Genomic DNA, 22,418 nt, shown 5'->3' with positions numbered 1-22,418 from the left:
GTGGGGCTGTTCTATGGGGTGTGGGGCTGTTCTATGGGGTGTGGGGCCATTCTATAGGGTCAGGGGCTGTCCTATGGAGTTGTGGGGCCATTCTATGGGGTGTGGGGGACGTTCCGTGGGGTTTGGGGAGTTTTGGGGGCACTCCATGGGGTCAGGGGCTGTCGGTGGGGTTTCAGGCGCTCCATGGGGCAGCTGTGACCCCGCGGTGTCCCCAGGATGGAGGAACTTGGGGGGCTCTCGGGGGACCCCGACACCCCGGCGGCGGCTGAGGCCAAGCGGTGAGGGGCGGCCCCCCTCCCCACGGTGCCCCCATGGTGTCCCCACGGCGTCCCCACATCCCCACACCCCATATCCCCACAGCGTCCCCATATCCCCACACCCCATATCCCCACGGCGTCCCCATGTCCCCACACCCCATATCCCCACAGTGTCCCCATATCCCTGTGACCCATATCCCCACGGTGTCCCCCGCTGTCCCCAACCCACCCACTCCATATCCCCACAGTCTCCCCATACCCCCACACCCCACATCCCCACGATGTCCCCTGCTGTCCCCACACCCCATATCCCCACAGTGTCCCCATATCCTTGTAACCCATAGCCCCACGGTGTCCCCTGCTGTCCCCAACCCCCCACCCCATATCCCCATGGTGTCTCCATGTCCCTGTGACCCATATCCCCATGATGTCCCCCGCTGTCCCCATACCCCTACACCCCATATCCCCACAGTGTCCCTGTGTCCCCACACCTCATATCCCCACGATGCCCCCCCGCTGTCCCCAAACCCCCACACCCCATATCCCCACGGTGCCCCCATGTCCCCATAACCCGCATCCCCACGATGTCCCCTGCTGTCCCCCAACCCCCCCACCCCATATCCCCATGGTGTCCCCATGTCCCCACAACCCATATCCCCACAATGTCCCCTGCTGTCCCCATACCCCTACACCCCATATCCCCATGATGTCCCCTGCTGTCCCCACACCCCATATCCCCATGGTGTCCCCATATCCCCACACCCCATATCCCCACGGTGTCCCCCGCTGTCCCCAACCCACCCACCCCATATCCCCACAGCGTCCCCATATCCCTGTGACCCATATCCCCACGATGTCCCCTGCTGTCCCCAACCCACCCACTCCATATCCCCACAGTCTCCCCATACCCCCACACCCCACATCCCCACGATGTCCCCTGCTGTCCCCATACCCCTACACCCCATATCCCCACAATGTCCCCATACCCCTACACCCCATATCCCCATGGTGTCCCCATAACCCCACACCCCATATCCCCACGATGCCCCCCCGCTGTCCCCAAACCCCCTCACCCCATATCCCCACAATGTCCCCATATCCCTGTGACCCATATCCCCATGATGTCCCCTGCTGTCCCCACACCCCATATCCCCACGGTGTCCCCATATCCCCACACCCCATATCCCCACGGTGTCCCCCGCTGTCCCCAAACCCCCACACCCCATATCCCCACGGTGTCCCCATATCCCTGTGACCCATATCCCCATGATGTCCCCTGCTGTCCCCACACCCCATATCCCCATGGTTTCCCCATAACCCCCCACCCCATATCCCCATGATGTCCCCGTGTCCCCACACCCCATATCCCCACAATGTCCCCGTGTCTCCATAACCTGCATCCCCCCACTGTCCCCCCGCTGTCCCCAACCCCCCCACCCCATATCCCCACAGTGTCCCCATGTCCCCACACCCCATATCCCCACGATGTCCCCTGCTGTCCCCACACCCCCACACCCCATATCCCCACAGTGTCCCTGTGTCCCCATAACCCATATCCCCATGATGTCCCCTGCTGTCCCCCAACCCCCCCACCCCATATCCCCATGGTGTCTCCATGTCCCCGTGACCCATATCCCCATGATGTCCCCCACTGTCCCCATACCCCCACACCCCATATCCCCACAGTGTCCCCATATCCCTGTGACCCATATCCCCACGATGTCCCCTGCTGTCCCCCAACCCCCCCACCCCATATCCCCACGATGTCCCCATATCCCTGTGACCCATATCCCCACGATGTCCCCATATCCCTGTGACCCATATCCCCACGATGTCCCCTGCTGTCCCCACACCCCATACCCCCCAGTGTCCCTGTGTCCCCATAACCCGCATCCCCCCGCTGTCCCCACAGGGCGCTGGCGGAGCTGCTGCCCCGCTGGCTGCAGGATCACCCCGAGGATTTTGGGGACGCGGCGGCGTTGGCGCTGGCGGAGCGTTTGGGGTCGGCTTTGGGGCCGCACTCAGATGTGGGGCAGCGGCTGCGGGAGCTGCGGGAGCGGCGGGACCCCCTGGACCCCCCCGAGCCCCCAGACCCCCCTGAGCCCCCCGAGCCCCCAGACCCCCTTGGGGACGCTGACGGAGCCGCCGACCCGCTGGGGATTCTGTCCTTTGGGGCGCAGGAGGTGGCCGAGCAGCTGACGCTGAGCGAGGCGGTGAGGCCCGAATCCCAAAGCCCGCGGCCCCGCATCACCGTGTCCCCGTGTCCCAATAACGCCCCACAGTCCCCAAATCCCACTGTCCCCATGTCCCCATGTCCCAATAACGCCCCACTGTCCCCATATCCTGTTGTCCCCATTGTCCCCATGTCCCTGTGTCCCCATACCCCAATAACACCCCACTGTCCCCAAATCCCACTGTCCCCATGTCCCCATGTCTCTGTATCCCAATAATGCCCCATTGTCCCCATGTCCCCATGTCCCAATAACGCCCCACTGTCCCCATGTCCCATTGTCCCCATTGTCCCCATGTCCCCATGTCCCCATGTCCCAATAACACCCCACTGTCCCCATATCCTGTTGTCCCCATGTCCCCGTGTCCCCGTGTCCCAGTAACGTCCCATTGGCCCCACATCACGGTGTCCCCATGTCCCAATAACGCCCCACTGTCCCCATGTCCCATTGTCCCCACTGTCCCCATGTCCCTGTGTCCCCATACCCCAATAACATCCCACTGTCCCCACATCCCGTTGTCCCCATGTCCCCATCTCCCCGTATCCCAATAACGTCCCACTGTCCCCAAATCCCACTGTCCCCACGTCCCCATGTCCCCATATCCTGTTGTCCCCATGTCCCCATGTCCCCGTATCCCAATAACGCCCCATTGTCCCACTGTCCCCATGTCCCAATAACGCCCCACTGTCCCCATGTCCCATTGTCCCCATTGTCCCCATGTCCCCATGTCCCCATGTCCCAATAACACCCCACTGTCCCCACATCCCGTTGTCCCCATGTCCCCATGTCCCAATAACGCCCCACTGTCCCCATATCCCATTGTCCCCATGTCCCCATATCCCACTGTCCCCATGTCCCCATGTCCCCGTACCCCAATAACATCCCGTTGTCCCCATGTCCCCATGTCCCCATACCCCAATAACGCCCCACTGTCCCCACATCCCGTTGTCCCCATGTCCCCGTATCCCAACAACGCCCCACTGTCCCCATCACCCCATACCCCAATGTCCCCCCACCCATTGTCCCATCTCCCCCCCCCAGGTTCTGTCCCCCCACCCCATGTCCCCTCACCCCCCCATGTCCCCTCACACCCCAATGTCCCTCACCCCAATATCCCCCCACCCATTGCCCCATCTCCCCCCCCACAATCTGTCCCCCCACCCCATGTCCCCCCACCCCCCATCTCCCCCCCCCCAGGATCTGTCCCCCCACCTCAGTGTCCCCCCACCCCCATTGTCCCCCCACCCCAATGTCCCCTCACACCGCAATGTCCCCCCACCCCATTGTCCCCATACCCCAATGTCCCCCCACCCCATGTCCCCTCACCCCGCCATGTCCCATCTGTCCCCCCCCCCAGGATCTGTCCCCCACCCCATGTCCCCCCACCCCCCATCTCCCCCCCCCAGGATCTGTCCCCCCACCCCAATGTCCTCCCACCCCATGTCCCCTCACACCCCAATGTCCCCCCACCCCATTGTCCCCCCACCCCAATGTCCCCCCACCGCATGTCCCCTCACCCCCCCATGTCCCATCTGTCCCCCCCCCCAGGATCTGTCCCCCACCCCAATATCCCCCCACCCCCCAATGTCCCCCACCCCAATTTCCCCCCACCCCAATGTCCCCCCACCCCATGTCCCCTCACACCCCAATGTCCCCCACCCCAATATCCCCCCACCCCCCAATGTCCCCCCACCCCATTGTCCCCCCCACCCCAATGTCCCCCCACCCCAGTATCCCCCCACCCCCAATATCCCCCCACCCATTGCCCCATCTCCTCCCCCAGGATCTGTCCCCCCACCCCACGTCCCCTCACCCCCCATGTCCCATCTTCCCCCCCCCCCCAGGATCTGTCCCCCACCCCAATATCCCCCCACCCCAATGTCCTCCCACCCCATGTCCCCTCACACCCCAATGTCCCTCACCCCATTGTCCCCATACCCCAATGTCCCCCACCCCATGTCCCCTCACCCCGCCATGTCCCATCTGTCCCCCCCCCCAGGATCTGTCCCCCACCCCATGTCCCCCCACCCCCCATCTCCCCCCCCCAGGATCTGTCCCCCCACCTCAATGTCCCCCCACCCCAATGTCCCCCCACCCCATGTCCCCTCACCCCCCCATGTCCCATCTGTCCCCCCCCCAGGATCTGTCCCCCACCCCATGTCCCCCCACCCCCCATCTCCCCCCCCAGGATCTGCCCCCCCCACCTCAATGTCCCCCCACCCCAATGTCCCCCCACCCCAATGTCCCCCCACCCCATGTCCCCTCACCCCCCCATGTCCCATCTGTCCCCCCCCCAGGATCTGTCCCCCACCCCATGTCCCCCCACCCCCCCATCTCCCCCCCCCAGGATCTGTCCCCCCACCTCAATGTCCCCCCACCCCCATTGTCCCCCCACCCCAATGTCCCCCCACCGCATGTCCCCTCACCCCCCCATGTCCCATCTGTCCCCCCCCCCAGGATCTATCCCCCACCCCATTGTCCCCCCCACCCCAATATTCCCCCACCCCAATGTCCCCCACCCCATTGTCCCCCCACCCCAATATCCCCCCACCCATTGCCCCATCTCCCCCCCCACGATCTGTCCCCCCACCCCACGTCCCCTCACCCCCCATGTCCCATCTTCCCCCCCCCCCCCCAGGATCTGTCCCCCACCCCAATATCCCCCCACCCCAATGTCCTCCCACCCCATGTCCCCTCACACCCCAATGTCCCTCACCCCATTGTCCCCATACCCCAATGTCCCCCCACCCCATGTCCCCTCACCCCCCCATGTCCCCATCTCCCCCCCCCCAGGATCTGTCCCCCCCCACCCAATGTCCCCCACCCCAATGTCCCCCCACCCAATGTCCCCCACCCCATGTCCCCTCACCCCGCCATGTCCCATCTGTCCCCCCCCCCAGGATCTGTCCCCCACCCCAATGTCCCCCCACCCCACGTCCCCTCACCCCCCCATGTCCCCATCTCCCCCCCCAGGATCTGTCCCCCCCCACCCAATGTCCCCCACCCCAATTTCCCCCCACCCCAATGTCCCCCCACCCCATTGTCCCCCCTCACCCCCCAATATCCCCCCATCCCCCCACGTCCCCTCACCCCCCATCTCCTCCCCCAGGATCTGTCCCCCCCCACCCCAATGTCCCCCCACCCCCCAATGTCCCCCCACCCCAATGTCCCCCCTCACCCCCCAATGTCCCCCCATCCCCCCACGTCCCCTCACCCCCCATCTCCCCCCCCCCCCAGGATCTGTTCCTCCGCCTCCGGCCCTACGAGTGCCTGGGCTCGCTGTGGTCGCAGCGGCACAAGCGGGGCGGGCGCTGCGTTTGTCCGTCGGTCCGCGCCACCGTTCGCCACTTCAACCGCGTGGCGGCCGCCGTCGTCACCTCCTGCCTGGGCGGCGCCGGGCTGCGGCCGGGCCAGAGAGCGCGGCTGCTGGAGAAGTGGATCCGGGTGGCGCAGGTATGGGGCGGGGGGGGGGGAAAGGGGGGGGACCCCATGAGGGGACCCCAATATGGTGACCCCAATGGGGGGACCCCAATATGGTGACCCCAAAGGGGTGGAAGCCATGGGGGGACCCCAATATGGTGACCCCAAAGGGGTGACAGCCATGGGGGGACCCCAATATGGTGACCCCAATGAGGTGGCGGCCATGGGGGGACCCCAATAAGGGGACCCCAATATGGTGACCCCAATGGGGTGGAAGACATGGGGGGGCCCCAATATGGTGACCCCAAAGGGGTGACAGCCATGGGGGGACCCCAATATGGTGACCCCAATGAGGTGGCGGCCATGGGGGGACCCCAATAAGGGGACCCCAATATGGTGACCCCAATGGGGTGGAAGACATGGGGGGGACCCCAATGAGGGGACCCCAATATGGTGACCCCAAAGGGGTGGCAGCCATGGGGGGACCCCAATGAGGTGACCCCAATGAGGTGACCCCAATATGGTGACCCCAAACAGGTGACCCCAATGGGGTGGCAGCCATGGGGGCACCCCAATGAGGGGACCCCAATCAGGTGACCCCAATGGGGTGGCAGCCATGGGAGGGGACCCCAATATGGTGACCCCAATGGGGTGACAGCCATGGGGGGGACCCCAATGAGGGGACCCCAATATGGTGACCCCAATAGGGGGACCCCAATATGGTGACCCCAAAGGGGTGGCAGCCATGGGGGGGCCCCAATATGGTGACCCCAAAGGGGTGACAGCAATGGGGGGACCCCAATATGGTGACCCCAATGAGGTGGCGGCCATGGGGGGACCCCAATAAGGTGACCCCAATATGGTGACCCCAAACAGGTGACCCCAATGGGGGGCAGCCATGGGGGCACCCCAATGAGGGGACCCCAATCAGGTGACCCCAATGGGGTGGAAGCCATGGGGGGGACCCCAATGAGGTGACCCCAATATGGTGACCCCAGTGGGGTGGAAGACATGGGGGGACCCCAATGAGGGCACCCCAATATGGTGACCCCAATAGGGGGACCCCAATATGGTGACCCCAAAGGGGTGGCAGCCATGGGGGGACCCCAATATGGTGACCCTAATGAGGGGACCCTAATCAGGTGACCCCAAAGGGGTGGCAGCCATGGGAGGACCCCGATATGGTGACCCCAAAGGGGTGACAGCCATGGGGGGGACCCCAATGAGGGGACCCCGATATGGTGACCCCAATAGGGGGACCCCAATCAGGTGACCCCAATGAGGTGGCGGCCATGGGGGGACCCCAATAAGGTGACCCCAATGAGGTGACCCCAATATGGTGACCCCAAACAGGTGACCCCAATGGGGTGGCAGCCATGGGGGGACCCCAATAAGGGGACCCCAATATGGTGACCCCAGTGGGGTGGAAGACATGGGGGGACCCCAATGAGGGCACCCCAATATGGTGACCCCAATAGGGGGACCCCAATATGGTGACCCCAGTGGGGTGGCAGCAATGTGGGGACCCCGATATGGTGACCCCAAAGGGGTGACAGCCATGGGGGGGCCCCAATAGGGGGACCCCAATGGGGTGACAGCCATGGGGGGGAACCCAATCAGGTGACCCCAATGGGGTGGAAGCCATGGAGGGGATCCCAATGAGGGGACCCCGATATGGTGACCCCAATAGGGGGACCCCAATCAGGTGACCCCAAAGGGGTGACAGCCATGGGGGGACCCCAATATGGTGACCCCAATGAGGGGACCCCAATCAGATGACCCCAAAGGGGTGGCAGCCATGGGGGGGATCCCAATAAAGTGACCCCAATGGGGTGGAAGGCATGGGGGGGACCCAATGAGGGGACCCCGATATGGTGACCCCAATAGGGGGACCCCAATATGGTGACCCCAAAGGGGTGGCAGCCATGGGGGGGCCCCAATATGGTGACCCCAATGAGGTGACCCCAATATGGTGACCCCAATACAGGTGACCCCAATGGGGTGGAAGGCATGGGGGGGACCCCAATGAGGGGACCCCAATATGGTGACCCCAATGGGGTGGAAGCCATGGGGGGGATCCCAATGAGGGGACCCCAATATGGTGACCCCAATGGGGTGGAAGCCATGGGGGGGATCCCAATGAGGGGACCCCAATATGGTGACCCCAAAGGGGTGACAGCCATGGGGGGACCCCAATATGGTGACCCCAATAGGGGGACCCCAATCAGGTGACCCCAATGGGGTGGAAGCTATGGGGGGGACCCCAATGAGGTGACCCCAATGAGGTGACCCCAAAGGGGTGGCAGCCATGGGGGGGACCCCAATAAAGTGACCCCAATGGGGTGGAAGGCATGGGGGGGACCCCAATGAGGGGACCCCAATATGGTGACCCCAATAGGGGGACCCCAATATGGTGACCCCAAAGCGGTGACAGCCATGGGGGGACCCCAATATGGTGACCCCAATGAGGGGACCCCAATCAGGTGACCCCAAAGGGGTGGCAGCCATGGGGGGGACCCCAATAAAGTGACCCCAATGGGGTGGAAGGCATGGGGGGGGGCCCAATGAGGGGACCCCAATATGGTGACCCCAATAGGGGGACCCCAATATGGTGACCACAAAGGGGTGGAAGCCATGGGGGGGCCCCAATATGGTGACCCCAATGAGGTGGTGGCCATGGGGGGACCCCAATAAGGTGACCCCAATGAGGTGACCCCAATATGGTGACCCCAATACAGGTGACCCCAATGGGGTGGAAGGCATGGGGGGGACCCCAATGAGGGGACCCCAATATGGTGACCCCAATAGGGGGACCCCAATATGGTGACCCCAAAGGGGTGGCAGCCATGGGGGGGACCCCAATAGGGTGACCCCAATAGGGGGACCCCAATGAGGTGACCCCAATGGGGTGGAAGCCATGGGGGGGATCCCAATGAGGTGACCCCAATGAGGTGACCCCAAAGGGGTGGCAGCCATGGGGGGGACCCCAATAAAGTGACCCCAATGGGGTGGAAGGCATGGGGGGGACCCCAATGAGGGGACCCCAATATGGTGACCCCAATAGGGGGACCCCAATATGGTGACCACAAAGGGGTGGCAGCAATGGGGGGGACCCCAATCAGGTGACCCCAATGGGGTGGAAGCCATGGGGGGGACCCCAATAAGGTGACCCCAATCAGTTGACCCCAATGGGGTGGAAGCCATGGGGGGGACCCCAATATGGTGACCCCAATGAGGGGACCCCAATGAGGTGACACCCAGTGGGGGGGAAGCCATGCAGGGAACCCCAATGAGGTGACCCCAATAAGGCGACCCCAATAGGATGGCAGCCATGGGGGGGACCCCAGTAGGGTGACCCCAAAAGGATGGCAGCCATGGGGGGGACCCCCATGGGGTGACCCCATAGGATGGCATCAGTGGGGGATGACCTGAAGACGGTGACCCCAATGGGGGAATCCTAATGTTGCCATAGTGATGACCCCATAGCACCCCCATAACGCCCCATAACGCCCCCATTGCCCCCATTGCCCCATAACACCCCCACAACGCCGACCCCACAATGCTGCCCCCCCTGCCCCCCATTGCCCCCACTGCCCCCATTGCCCCCATTGCCCCCATTGCCCCCACTGCCCCCACTGCCCCCATTGCCCCCACTGCCCCCACTGCCCCCACTGCCCCCACTGCCCCCACTGCCCCCATTGCCCCCACTGCCCCCATTGCCCCCATTGCCCCCATTGCCCCCACTGCCCCCATTGCCCCCATTGCCCCCACTGCCCCCACTGCCCCCATTGCCCCCATTGCCCCCACTGCCCCCACTGCCCCCACTGCCCCCACTGCCCCCACTGCCCCCACTGCCCCCATTGCCCCCACTGCCCCCACTGCCCCCACTGCCCCCACTGCCCCCATTGCCCCCACTGCCCCCATTGCCCCCATTGCCCCCACTGCCCCCACTGCCCCCATTGCCCCCACTGCCCCCACTGCCCCCACTGCCCCCATTGCCCCCACTGCCTCCACTGCCCCCATTGCCCCCACTGCCCCCAATGCCCCCATTGCCCCCACTGCCCCCACTGCCCCCACTGCCCCCATTGCCCCCACTGCCCCCACTGCCCCCACTGCCCCCACTGCCCCCACTGCCCCCAATGCCCCCATTGCCCCCACTGCCCCCACTGCCCCCACTGCCCCCATTGCCCCCACTGCCCCCATTGCCCCCATTGCCCCCACTGCCCCCATTGCCCCCACTGCCCCCACTGCCCCCACTGCCCCCACTGCCCCCATTGCCCCCATTGTCCCCAATGCCCCCATTGCCCCCACTGCCCCCACTGCCCCCACTGCCCCCATTGCCCCCACTGCCCCCATTGCCCCCATTGCCCCCACTGCCCCCACTGCCCCCACTGCCCCCACTGCCCCCACTGCCCCCACTGCCCCCATTGTCCCCACTGCCCCCACTGCCCCCACTGCCCCCACTGCCCCCATTGTCCCCATTGCCCCCATTGCCCCCATTGCCCCCACTGCCCCCACTGCCCCCACTGCCCCCACTGCCCCACTGCAGGAGTGCCGCGCTCTGCGCAATTTCTCGTCGCTGTGCGCCGTCATCTCAGCTCTGCAGTCCAACCCCATCCATCGGCTGCGCCTCGTCTGGGGGGAGATCAGCCGGTAGGGGGGGGGCGAGGGGATGGGGGGTGGGATGTGGGGGGGTGTGGGGGGCTGTAGGGGAATGGGGACAGGAAGGGGACGGGGGGCTGTGGGGCTGTGGGGATTGGGATTGGGGCCAGGGATGGGGATGTGGGCACAGGGAGACAGGAGATGAAGGGATGGGGGGATGGGATGGGGACGGGGGGATGTGGGGACACAGGGGATATGGGGACGGGGGGACGTGGGGATGTGGGGACTTGGAGATGTGGGGATTTGGGGGATATGGGGATATGGGGACTGGGGGGATATGGGGCCGTGGGGACATGGAGACATGGGGACTTGGGGATGTGGGGACTTGGGGATGTGGGGATATGGGGATGTGGGGATATGCGGACATGGGGACTTGGGGACGTGGGGACATGGGGATATGGGGACTTGGGGATGTGGGGACGTGGGGACTTGGGGACATGGGGATATGGGGACATGGGGGATATGGGGACATGGGGATATGGGGACATGGGGGCGTGGGGATATGGGGACTTGGGGACTTGGGGGATATGGGGACATGGGGACTTGGGGACATGGGGACATGGGGACGTGGGGACATGGGGACACGGGGACATATGGGGACGTGGGGACTTGGGGGATATGGGAACGTGGGGACTTGGGGATATGGGGACATGGGGGACATGGAAACGTTGGGACATGGGGATATGGGGACTTGGGGATGTGGGGACTTGGGGACTGGGGGGATATGGGAACGTGGGGACTTGGGGACATGGGAACGTGGGGACTTGGGGACATGGGGACATGGGGGACATGGGGATATGGGGACATGGGGGACATGGGGACTTGGGGGATATGGGGACGTGGGGACTTGGGCACATGGGGACTTGGGGATGTGGGGACTTGGGGACTGGGGGGATATGGGGACATGGGGACATGGGGACGTGGGGACTTGGGGATATGGGGACTTGGGGATGTGGGGACATGGGGACATGGGGACTTGGGGATGTGGGGACATGGGGATATGGGGACTTGGGGGATGTGGGGATATGGGGACATGGGGACGTGGGGACATGGGGATATGGGGACTTGGGGATGTGGGGACATGGGGATATGGGGACTTGGGGGCTTGGGGACATGGGGATGTGGGGACGTGGGGACTTGGGGATATGGGGACATGGGGATGTGGGGACATGGGGATATGGGGATGTGGGGACTGGGGGGATATGGGAACGTGGGGACTTGGGGACTTGGGGACATGGGAACGTGGGGACTTGGGGATATGGGGACATGGGGGACATGGGGGATATGGGGACGTGGGGACTTGGGGACGTGGGGACTTGGGGATGTGGGGACGTGGGGACTTGGGGACATGGGGATATGGGGACATATGGGGACGTGGGGACTTGGGGGATATGGGAACGTGGGGAGTTGGGGATATGGGGACATGGGGATGTGGGGACATGGGGATATGGGGATGTGGGGACTGGGGGGATATGGGAACGTGGGGACTTGGGGATATGGGGACATGGGGGACATGGGGGATATGGGGACGTGGGGACATGGGGACGTGGGGACTTGGGGACGTGGGGATATGGGGATGTGGGGATATGCGGACATGGGGACTTGGGGACTTGGGGATGTGGGGACGTGGGGACATGGGGACTTGGGGGTGTGGGGACTGGGGGGATATGGGGACATGGGGATGTGGGGACATGGGGATATGGGGACTTGGGGATGTGGGGACATGGGGATATGGGGATGTGGGGACTGGGGGGATATGGGAACGTGGGGACTTGGGGATATGGGGACTTGGGGACATGGGGATGTGGGGACGTGGGGACATGGGGACACGGGGACATATGGGGACATGGGGACTTGGGGGATATGGGAACGTGGGGACTTGGGGATATGGGGACATGGGGATGTGGGGACATGGGGATATGGGGACTTGGGGATGTGGGGACATGGGGATATGGGGATGTGGGGACTGGGGGGATATGGGAACGTGGGGACTTGGGGACTTGGGGACATGGGAACGTGGGGACTTGGGGATATGGGGACATGGGGATATGGGGACTTGGGGATGTGGGGACTTGGGGGATATGGGGACATGGGGACATGGGGACTTGGGCACATGGGGACTTGGGGATGTGGGGACTTGGGGACTGTGGGGATATGGGAACGTGGGGACATGGGGACTTGGGGACTTGGGGACGTGGGGACACAGTGCCTCCGTTCCCTGGTGCCAGCGAGGCGCAGCGCAGCTACGAGGAGCTCAGCGCGCTCTGCTCTGAGCAGGACAACTTCAGCGCCAGCCGCCGCCTGCTGATGACGGTGGGGACCCTTCTGTGTCCCCAACCCCGTCCCCGTGTCCCCATCCCTGGCCGCTTCAACGTCCCCAACCCCGTCCCTGCGTCCCCAACCTTGTTCCCGTGTCCCCATGTCCCCCACCCCATCTTTATGTCCCCAACCCCGTCCCCGTGTCCCCAAATTTGTCCCCATGTCCCCATGTCCCCCATCCCCATGCCCCCAGCCCTATGTCCCCATGTCCCCAGCCAACCCCGTCCCTGTGTCCCCAACCTTGTCCCCATGTCCCCATCCCCACAACCCCAGCCCCATGTCCCCAACCAACCCCGTCCCTGTGTCCCCAACCTTGTCCCCATGTCCCCCATCCCCACGACCCCAGCCCTGTGTCCCCATGTCCCCAGCCAACCCCGTCCCTGTGTCCCCAACCCCACCCCAATGTCCCCAACCCCACCCCAATGTCCCCAACCCCATCCCTGTGTCCCCAACCCCATCTTTATGTCCCGAACCCCATCCCTGTGTCCCCAACCCCACCCCAATGTCCCCAACCCCATCCCTGTGTCCCCAACCCCGTCCCTGTGTCCCCAACCCCATCTTTATGTCCCCAACCCCATCCCTGTGTCCCCAACCCCACCCCAATGTCCCCAACCCCATCCCTGTGTCCCCAACCCCATCCCAATGTCCCCAACCCCATCTTTATGTCCCCAACCCCGTCCCCATGTCCCCATCCTGTGTTCCCACATCCCCGTGTCCCCAGCCCCATCTCCGTGTCCCCACCCACGCCCCTACATCCCCCTCCCCGTCCCTCGTCCCCTCCCCCCACCGCCCCATCCCATTGTCCCCGATGTCCCCATCCGTGACCTCTGACCCCCCCCGATGTCCCCATCTGTCCCCTCCTGTCCCCAGGACGCCCCCCAGGACACCCCCCCCCCCCCCCATGCCCCCAGCCCTGTGTCCCCATGTCCCCAGCCAACCCCATCCCTGTGTCCCCAACCCCACCCCAATGTCCCCAACCCCATCTTTATGTCCCCAACCCCGTCCCCGTGTCCCCAAATTTGTCCCAATGTCCCCATGTCCCCATCCCCACAACCCCAGCCCCATGTCCCCAACCAACCCTGCCCCTGTGTCCCCAACCTTGTCCCCATGTCCCCCATCCCCACGACCCCAGCCCAGTGTCCCCATGTCCCCAACCAACCCCGTCCCTGTGTCCCCAACCCCATCCCAATGTCCCCAAGCCCATCCGTGTGTCCCCAACCCCACCCCAATGTCCCCAACCCCACCCCAATGTCCCCAACCCCATCTTTATGTCCCCACCCCCACCCCAATGTCCCCAACCCCATCCCTGTGTCCCCAACCCCACCCCAATGTCCCCAACCCCATCCGTGTGTCCCCAACCCCGTCCCTGTGTCCCCAACCCCATCTTTATGTCCCCAACCCCACCCCAATGTCCCCAACCCCATCTTTATGTCCCCAACCCCGTCCCCGTGTCCCCATCCTGTGTTCCCACATCCCCGTGTCCCCAGCCCCATCTCCGTGTCCCCACCCACGCCCCTACATCCCCCTCCCCGTCCCTCGTCCCCTCCCCCCACCGCCCCATCCCATTGTCCCCGATGTCCCCATCCGTGACCTCTGACCCCCCCCCATGTCCCCATCTGTCCCCTCCTGTCCCCAGGACGCCCCCCAGGACCCCCCCCCCCGGCCGCCAGCCTCACGGCAGCCCGGAGCAACGCCACAAGGTGAGGGATGGGGAGGGGGCCGGCAGGGGACGCGTTGGGGACGATGTCCTCACCTTCTGTCCCCCCCCCCCCCCCCAACCTCCCCAGGGCGTCGTCCCCTATTTGGGGACATTCCTGCGGGACCTGGTGATGCTGGACGCCGCCATGAAGGATGAGGTGGAGGTGGGCACCCGGCTGTCCCCAAGGCGGGGGGGGGGGGGGGGGGGGTCTTTGGGGACAGATGTGTCCCCATCTGCGGCTCTGTCCTCGTCCCACAGGACGGCTGGATCAACTTCGAGAAGCGCCGCAAGGTGACCTGCTGTCCCCATCCCTGTCCCCATCCCTGTCCCCATCCCTGTCCCCATATCTCCATCCCAGTCCCCATATCCCCATCCCTGTCCCCTGTCCCCATCCCTGTCCCCATCCCTGTTCCCATACCTCCATCCCTGTCCCCTGTCCCCATCCCTGTCCCCATCCCTGTCCCCATATCCCCATCCCTGTCCCCTGTCCCCATCCCTGTCCCCTGTCCCCATCCCTGTCCCCATCCCTGTCCCCTGTCCCCATCCCTGTCCCCATCCCTGTCCCCATATCCCCATCCCTGTCCCCATCCCTGTTCCCATACCTCCATCCCTGTCCCCTGTCCCCATCCCTGTCCCCATATCCCCATCCCTGTCCCCATCCCTGTCCCCATCCCTGTCCCCATCCCTGTTCCCATACCTCCATCCCTGTCCCCTGCCCCCATCCCTGTCCCCATATCCCCATCCCTGTCCCCACATCCCCATCCCTGTCCCCTGTCCCCATCCCTGTCCCCATATCCCCATCCCTGTCCCCATCCCTGTCCCCATCCCTGTCCCCATATCCCCATCCCTGTCCCCATCCCTGTTCCCATACCTCCATCCCTGTCCCCTGCCCCCATCCCTGTCCCCATATCCCCATCCCTGTCCCCTGTCCCCATCCCTGTCCCCATCCCTGTCCCCATCCCTGTCCCCATCCCTGTCCCCATATCCCCATCCCTGTCCCCATCCCTGTCCCCATCCCTGTCCCCATATCCCCATCCCTGTCCCCATCCCTGTCCCCATCCCTGTCCCCATATCCCCATCCCTGTCCCCATCCCTGTTCCCATACCTCCATCCCTGTCCCCATATCCCCATCCCTGTCCCCATATCCCCATCCCTGTCCCCTGTCCCCATCGCTGTCCCCATCCCTGTCCCCATATCCCCATCCCTGTTCCCTGCCCCCATCCCTGTCCCCATATCCCCATCGCTGTCCCCATCCCTGTCCCCATACCTCCATCCCTGTGCCCCGTCCCCATCCCTGTCCCCATCCCTGTCCCCATATCTCCATCCCTGTCCCCATCCCTGTCCCCATCCCTGTCCCCATATCCCCATCCCTGTCCCCTGTCCCCATCCCTGTCCCCATCCCTGTCCCCTGTCCCCATCCCTGTCCCCTGTCCCCATCCCTGTCCCCATCCCTGTCCCCATATCCCCATCCCTGTCCCCTGTCCCCATCCCTGTCCCCGTATCTCCATCCCTGTCCCCATATCTCCATCCCTATCCCCATTGCTGTCCCCATTGCTGTCCCCATCCCTGTCCCCATATCCCCATCCCTGTCCCCATATCCCCATCCCTGTCCCCTGTCCCCATCCCTGTCCCCGTATCTCCATCCCTGTCCCCATATCTCCATCCCTATCCCCATTGCTGTCCCCATTGCTGTCCCCATATCCCCATCCCTGTCCCCATCCCTGTCCCCATTGCTGTCCCCATCCCTGCCCCACTGCAGCTGTTCCCATCCCACTCTCTGTCCCCATCCCACTCCCAGTGTCCCCATCCCGGTGTCCCCATCCCACTTCCCACGTCCCCATCCCATGAATGGAGCCCCCATCCCAATCCCGTTGTGCCCATCCCAGTGTCCCTGTCCCCCTCCCGCTGTCCCCCTCCCGCTGTCCCCATCCTCCTCCTGCTGTCCCCATCCCCTTGCCCACTGTCCCCCTCCCGCTGTCCCCATCCTCATGTCCCCATCCTCATGTCCCCTTCCCACTGTCCCCCTCCCGCTGTCCCCATCCTCATGTCCCCATCCTCATGTCCCCTTCCCACTGTCCCCCTCCCGCTGTCCCCATCCTCATGTCCCCATCCTCATGTCCCCTTCCCACTGTCCCCCTCCCACTGTCCCCATCCTGATGTCCCCATCCTCATGTCCCCATCCCCCTGCCCACTGTCCCCCTCCCACTGTCCCCTCCCATTCCCGCTGTCCCCATCCTCATGTCCCCATCCTCATGTCCCCATCCTCATGTCCCCTTGCCCACTGTCCCACTCCCGCTGTCCCCATCCTCATGTCCCCATCCTCCTCCTGCTGTCCCCATCCCCCTGCCCACTGTCCCCCTCCCGCTGTCCCCATCCCATTCCCGCTGTCCCCCTCCTGCTGTCCCCATCCCCTTGCCCCCTGTCCCCCTCCCACTGTCCCCCTCCCACTGTCCCCATCCTCTTGTCCCCATCCCCCTGCCCACTGTCCCCCTCCCGCTGTCCCCCTCCCATTCCCGCTGTCCCCATCCTCATGTCCCCATCCCCCTCCTGCTGTCCCCATCCCCCTGCCCACTGTCCCCCTCCCACTGTCCCCTCCCATTCCCGTTGTCCCCATCCTCATGTCCCCATCCCATTCCCGTTGTCCCCATCCTCATGTCCCCATCCCATTCCCGCTGTCCCCATCCTCATGTCCCCATCCTCATGTCCCCATCCCCCTCCCATTCCCGCTGTCCCCATCCTCATGTCCCCATCCTCATGTCCCCATCCTGATGTCCCCATCCTCATGTCCCCATCCCCCTCCCACTGTCCCCTCCCATTCCCGCTGTCCCCATCCTCATGTCCCCATCCTCATGTCCCCATCCTCATGTCCCCATCCCATTCCCGCTGTCCCCATCCTCATGTCCCCATCCTCATGTCCCCATCCCATTCCCGCTGTCCCCATCCTCATGTCCCCATCCTCATGTCCCCATCCCCCTGCCCACTGTCCCCCTCCCACTGTCCCCTCCCATTCCCGCTGTCCCCATCCTCATGTCCCCATCCTCATGTCCCCATCCTCATGTCCCCATCCCATTCCCGCTGTCCCCATCCTCATGTCCCCATCCCCCTGCCCACTGTCCCCCTCCCGCTGTCCCCATCCCATTCCCGCTCTCCCCATCCTCATGTCCCCCCCCCCGCTGTGCCCCCCAGGAGTTCGAGGTCCTGGCGCAGCTGCTGGCCCTGCAGTCCTCGTGCCGCTCCTATCGCCTGCAGCCCCCGGCCCCATTTCCAGCGCTGGCTGTGGGGGCTGCGAGTCCTGCCGGAGGGGCACAGGTTGGGGGGGGGGGCGCTATGGGGCAGGGGTACGACCCTATGGGGTGGGGCTATGGGGTGTCCTTATGGGGTGGGGGTACGACCCTGTGGGGTGGGGGTATGGCACTATGGGGCGGGGGTATGAGGTGCCCCTATGGGGTGGGGGTACAACCCTATGGGGTGGGGGTATGAGGTGCCCCTATGGGGTGGGGGTACGATTCTATGGGGTGGGGGTATGAGGTGCCCCTATGGGGTGGGGGTACAACCCTATGGGGTGGGGGTATGAGGTGGCCCTATGGAGTGGGGGTACGATTCTATGAGGTGGGGGTATGAGGTGCCCCTATGGGGTGGGGCTATAGGATGTCCTTATGGGGTGGGAGTACGACTCTATGGGGTGGGGGTGTCCCTATGGGGCGCTCTGTCCCTATGGGGTGTGGTGTCCCTATGGGACGCTGTGTCTCTATGGGGTGCTGTGTCCCTATGGGGTGGGATATGACCCTATGGGGTGCTGTGTCCCTATGGGGTGTGGTGCTGTGTCCCTATGGGGTGGGCGTTGTGTCCCTATGGGGTTTGGTGTCCCAATGGGGTGCTGTGTCCCTATGGGGTTTGGTGTCCCTATAGGGTGCTGTGTCTCTATGGGGCGCTGTGTCCCTATGGGGTTTGGTGTCCCTATGGGCCTTGGTGTCCCTATGGGGTTTGGTGTCCCAATGGGGTGCTGTGTCCCAATGGGGTGCTGTGTCCCTATGGGGTGGGTGTGTCCCTATGGGGCGCTGTGTCCCTATGTGGTGTGGTGTCCCTATAGGGTGCTGTGTCCCTATGGGGTTTGGTGTCCCTATAGGGTGCTGTGTCCCTATGGGGTTTGGTGTCCCTATGGGGCGCTGTGTCCCTGTGGGGCTCTGTGTCCCTATGGGGTTTGGTGTCCCTATGGGGCGCTGTGTCCCTATGGGATGGGGTTTGGTGTCCCTATGGGGTTTGGTGTCCCTATGGGGCGCTGTGTCTCTATGGGGTTTGGTGTCCCTATGGGGTTTGGTGTCCCTATGGGGTGTGGTGTCCCTATGGGGTTTGGTGTCCCTATGGGGTTTGGTGTCCCTATAGGGTGCTGTGTCCCTATGGGGTGTGGTGTCCCTATGGTGTGTGGTGTCCCTATGGGGTTTGGTGTCCCTATAGGGTGCTGTGTCCCTATGGGGCGCTGTGTCCCTATGGGGTGCGGTGTCCCTATGGGGTTTGGTGTCCCTATGGGGTTTGGTGTCCCTATAGGGTTTGGTGTCCCAATGGGGTGCTGTGTCCCTATGGGGTGGGGGTGTCCTTATGGGGTGGGCGCTGTGTCCCTATAGGGTGCTGTGTCCCTATGGGGTTTGGTGTCCCTATGGGGCGCTGTGTTCCTATGGGGTGGGGGTGTCCCTATGGTGTGTGGTGTCCCTATGGGGCGCTGTGTCCCTATGGGGTTTGGTTTCCCTATGGGGTTTGGTGTCCCAATGGGGTTTGGTGTCCCTATGGGGCGCTGTGTCCCTATGGGGTGCTGTGTCCCTATGGGGTGTGGTGCTGTGTCCCTATGGGGTGGGGGTGTCCCTATGGGGTTTGGTGTCCCTATGGGGTGCTGTGTCCCTATGGGGTTTGGTGTCCCTATGGGGCGCTGTGTCCCTATGGGGTTTGGTGTCCCTATGGGGCGCTGTGTCCCTATGGGGTTTGGTGTCCCTATGGGGCGCTGTGTCCCTATGGGGTTTGGTGTCCCTATAGGGTGCTGTGTCCCTATGGGGTTTGGTGTCCCTATGGGGCGCTGTGTCCCTATGGGGTTTGGTGTCCCTATGGGGTTTGGTGTCCCTATGGGGTTTGGTGTCCCTATGGGGCGCTGTGTCCCTATGGGGTTTGGTGTCCCTATAGGGTGCTGTGTCCCTATGGGGCGCTGTGTCCCTATGGGGTTTGGTGTCCCTATGGGCCTTGGTGTCCCTATGGGGTTTGGTGTCCCAATGGGGTGCTGTGTCCCTATGGGGTGGGGGTGTCCTTATGGGGTGGGCGCTGTGTCCCTATGGGGCGCTGTGTCCCTATGGGGTGCTGTGTCCCTATGGGGTGTGGTGTCCCTATGGGGTTTGGTGTCCCTATGGGGTGTGGTGTCCCTATGGGGTTTGGTGTCCCTATGGGGTGTGGTGTCCCTATGGGGTTTGGTGTCCCTATGGGGCGCTGTGTCCCTATGGGGTTTGGTGTCCCTATAGGGTGCTGTGTCCCTATGGGGTTTGGTGTCCCTATGGGGCGCTGTGTCCCTATGGGGTTTGGTGTCCCTATGGGGTTTGGTGTCCCTATGGGGTTTGGTGTCCCTATGGGGCGCTGTGTCCCTATGGGGTTTGGTGTCCCTATAGGGTGCTGTGTCCCTATGGGGCGCTGTGTCCCTATGGGGTTTGGTGTCCCTATGGGCCTTGGTGTCCCTATGGGGTTTGGTGTCCCAATGGGGTGCTGTGTCCCTATGGGGTGGGGGTGTCCTTATGGGGTGGGCGCTGTGTCCCCTATGGGGCGCTGTGTCCCTATGGGGTGCTGTGTCCCTATGGGGTGTGGTGTCCCTATGGGGTTTGGTGTCCCTATGGGGTGTGGTGTCCCTATGGGGTTTGGTGTCCCTATGGGGTGTGGTGTCCCTATGGGGTTTGGTGTCCCTATGGGGTGTGGTGTCCCTATGGGGTTTGGTGTCCCTATGGGGCGCTGTGTCCCTATGGGGTTTGGTGTCCCTATAGGGTGCTGTGTCCCTATGGGGTTTGGTGTCCTATGGGGCGCTGTGTCCCTATGGGGTTTGGTGTCCCTATGGGGTTTGGTGTCCCTATGGGGTTTGGTGTCCCTATGGGGCGCTGTGTCCCTATGGGGTTTGGTGTCCCTATAGGGTGCTGTGTCCCTATGGGGCGCTGTGTCCCTATGGGGTTTGGTGTCCCTATGGGCCTTGGTGTCCCTATGGGTTTGGTGTCCCTATGGGGTTTGGTGTCCCTATGGGGTTTGGTGTCCCAATGGGGTGCTGTGTCCCTATGGGGTGGGGGTGTCCTTATGGGGTGGGCGCTGTGTCCCTATGGGGCGCTGTGTCCCTATGGGGTGCTGTGTCCCTATGGGGTGTGTTGTCCCTATGGGGTTTGGTGTCCCTATGTGGTGTGGTGTCCCTATGGGGTTTGGTGTCCCTATGGGGCGCTGTGTCCCTATGGGGTGGGGTTTGGTGTCCCTATGGGGTTTGGTGTCCCTATGGGGTTTGGTGTCCCTATGGGGTGCTGTGTCCCTATGGGGTGTGGTGCTGTGTCCCTATGGGGTTTGGTGTCCCTATGTGGTGCTGTGTCCCTATGGGGCGCTGTGTCCCTATGGGGTGCTGTGTCCCTATGGGGTGTGGTGTCCCTATGGGGCGCTGTGTCCCTATGGGGTGTGGTGCTGTGTCCCTATGGGGTTTGGTGTCCCTATGGGGTTTGGTGTCCCTATGGGGTTTGGTGTCCCTATGGGGCGCTGTGTCCCTATGGGGTGTGGTGCTGTGTCCCTATGGGGTTTGGTGTCCCTATGGGGTTTGGTGTCCCTATGGGGTTTGGTGTCCCTATGGGGTGCTGTGTCCCTATGGGGTTTGGTGTCCCTATGGGGCGCTGTGTCCCTATGGGGTGTGGTGCTGTGTCCCTATGGGGTTTGGTGTCCCTATGGGGTTTGGTGTCCCTATGGGGTTTGGTGTCCCTATGGGTGTGGTGTCCCTATGGGGTTTGGTGTCCCCTATGGGGTTTGGTGTCCCCACATCCCCCCCATGTCCCCCCCACAGCCACAGCCTCTCGTGTGCCATCGAACCCCCCGGGCCGCCCCCGCTGTCCCGCGCCCCCCCCCGCCCCACGCTGGTCATCACGCACTGCCCCGAGTGAGTCTGGGGATGGGGGGGGGGGGGGGGGGGGGTTTGATGTCCCCCCGGTGTCACTTTGTCACCCGCCGTCCCCCCGCAGCCCCCCTCCCCACACAGGAGACCCCGACGGTGCCGTGGGAACGGCCGCCCCCAAGGGAGACCCCAACGCTGGCGCAGGTGAGACCCCCACTGACACCCCATTGTCAACCCATTGTCACCCCACTGTCACCACATTGTCACCACATTGTCCCCATTGTCACCCGTCACCCCAATGTCACCCTGTTGTCACCCCATTGTCACTGCATTGTCCTCATTGTCACCCCGCTGTCACCCCATTGTCACTCACTGTCACCCAACTGTCACCCCAATGTCACCCTGTTGTCACCCCATTGTCATCCTGTTGTCACCCCATTGTCACCCAACTGTCACCCCACTGTCACCGCACTGTCACCCCACTGTCACCCCACTGTCACTGCATTGTCACCCCATTGTCACCCCATTGTCACCCCGCTGTCACCCCATTGTCAACGCATTGTCCCCACTGTCACCCCACTGTCACCCCAATGTCAACCCATTGTCACCCCACTGTCACCCCACTGTCACCCCAATGTCACCCCAATGTCACCGCATAGTCCCCATTGTCACCCCCACTGTCACCCCAATGTCAACCCATTGTCACCCCACTGTCACCCCACTGTCACCCCATT

At 63.9% G+C, this 22,418-nt stretch overlaps 1 protein-coding gene across 1 annotated transcript; it reads left to right on the top strand.

Annotated features, from left to right (window-relative positions):
- Positions 1-216: 216 nt before the first annotated feature.
- On the top strand, positions 217-21,888 carry LOC306957689 (ral guanine nucleotide dissociation stimulator-like 2; the record flags this gene model as incomplete). The annotated part of the gene is given in 14 exon segments (XM_079551161.1): positions 217-278; positions 2,170-2,470; positions 5,726-5,941; positions 10,458-10,561; positions 12,799-12,880; positions 14,526-14,552; positions 14,554-14,589; positions 14,677-14,751; positions 14,847-14,879; positions 17,775-17,837; positions 17,839-17,897; positions 21,637-21,724; positions 21,726-21,729; positions 21,812-21,888. Coding segments are annotated over 14 exon segments (1,227 nt in total), but the record flags the coding sequence as incomplete, so codon positions are not given.
- Positions 21,889-22,418: the final 530 nt, after the last annotated feature.

This window comes from Tetrao urogallus, assembly GCF_951394365.1.
Source record: "Tetrao urogallus genome assembly, contig: scaffold_194, whole genome shotgun sequence".
Taxonomy (NCBI): domain Eukaryota; kingdom Metazoa; phylum Chordata; class Aves; order Galliformes; family Phasianidae; genus Tetrao; species Tetrao urogallus.
Note: the sequence above shows the minus strand (reverse complement) of the source record. Positions and strands in the feature narration are given on the sequence as shown.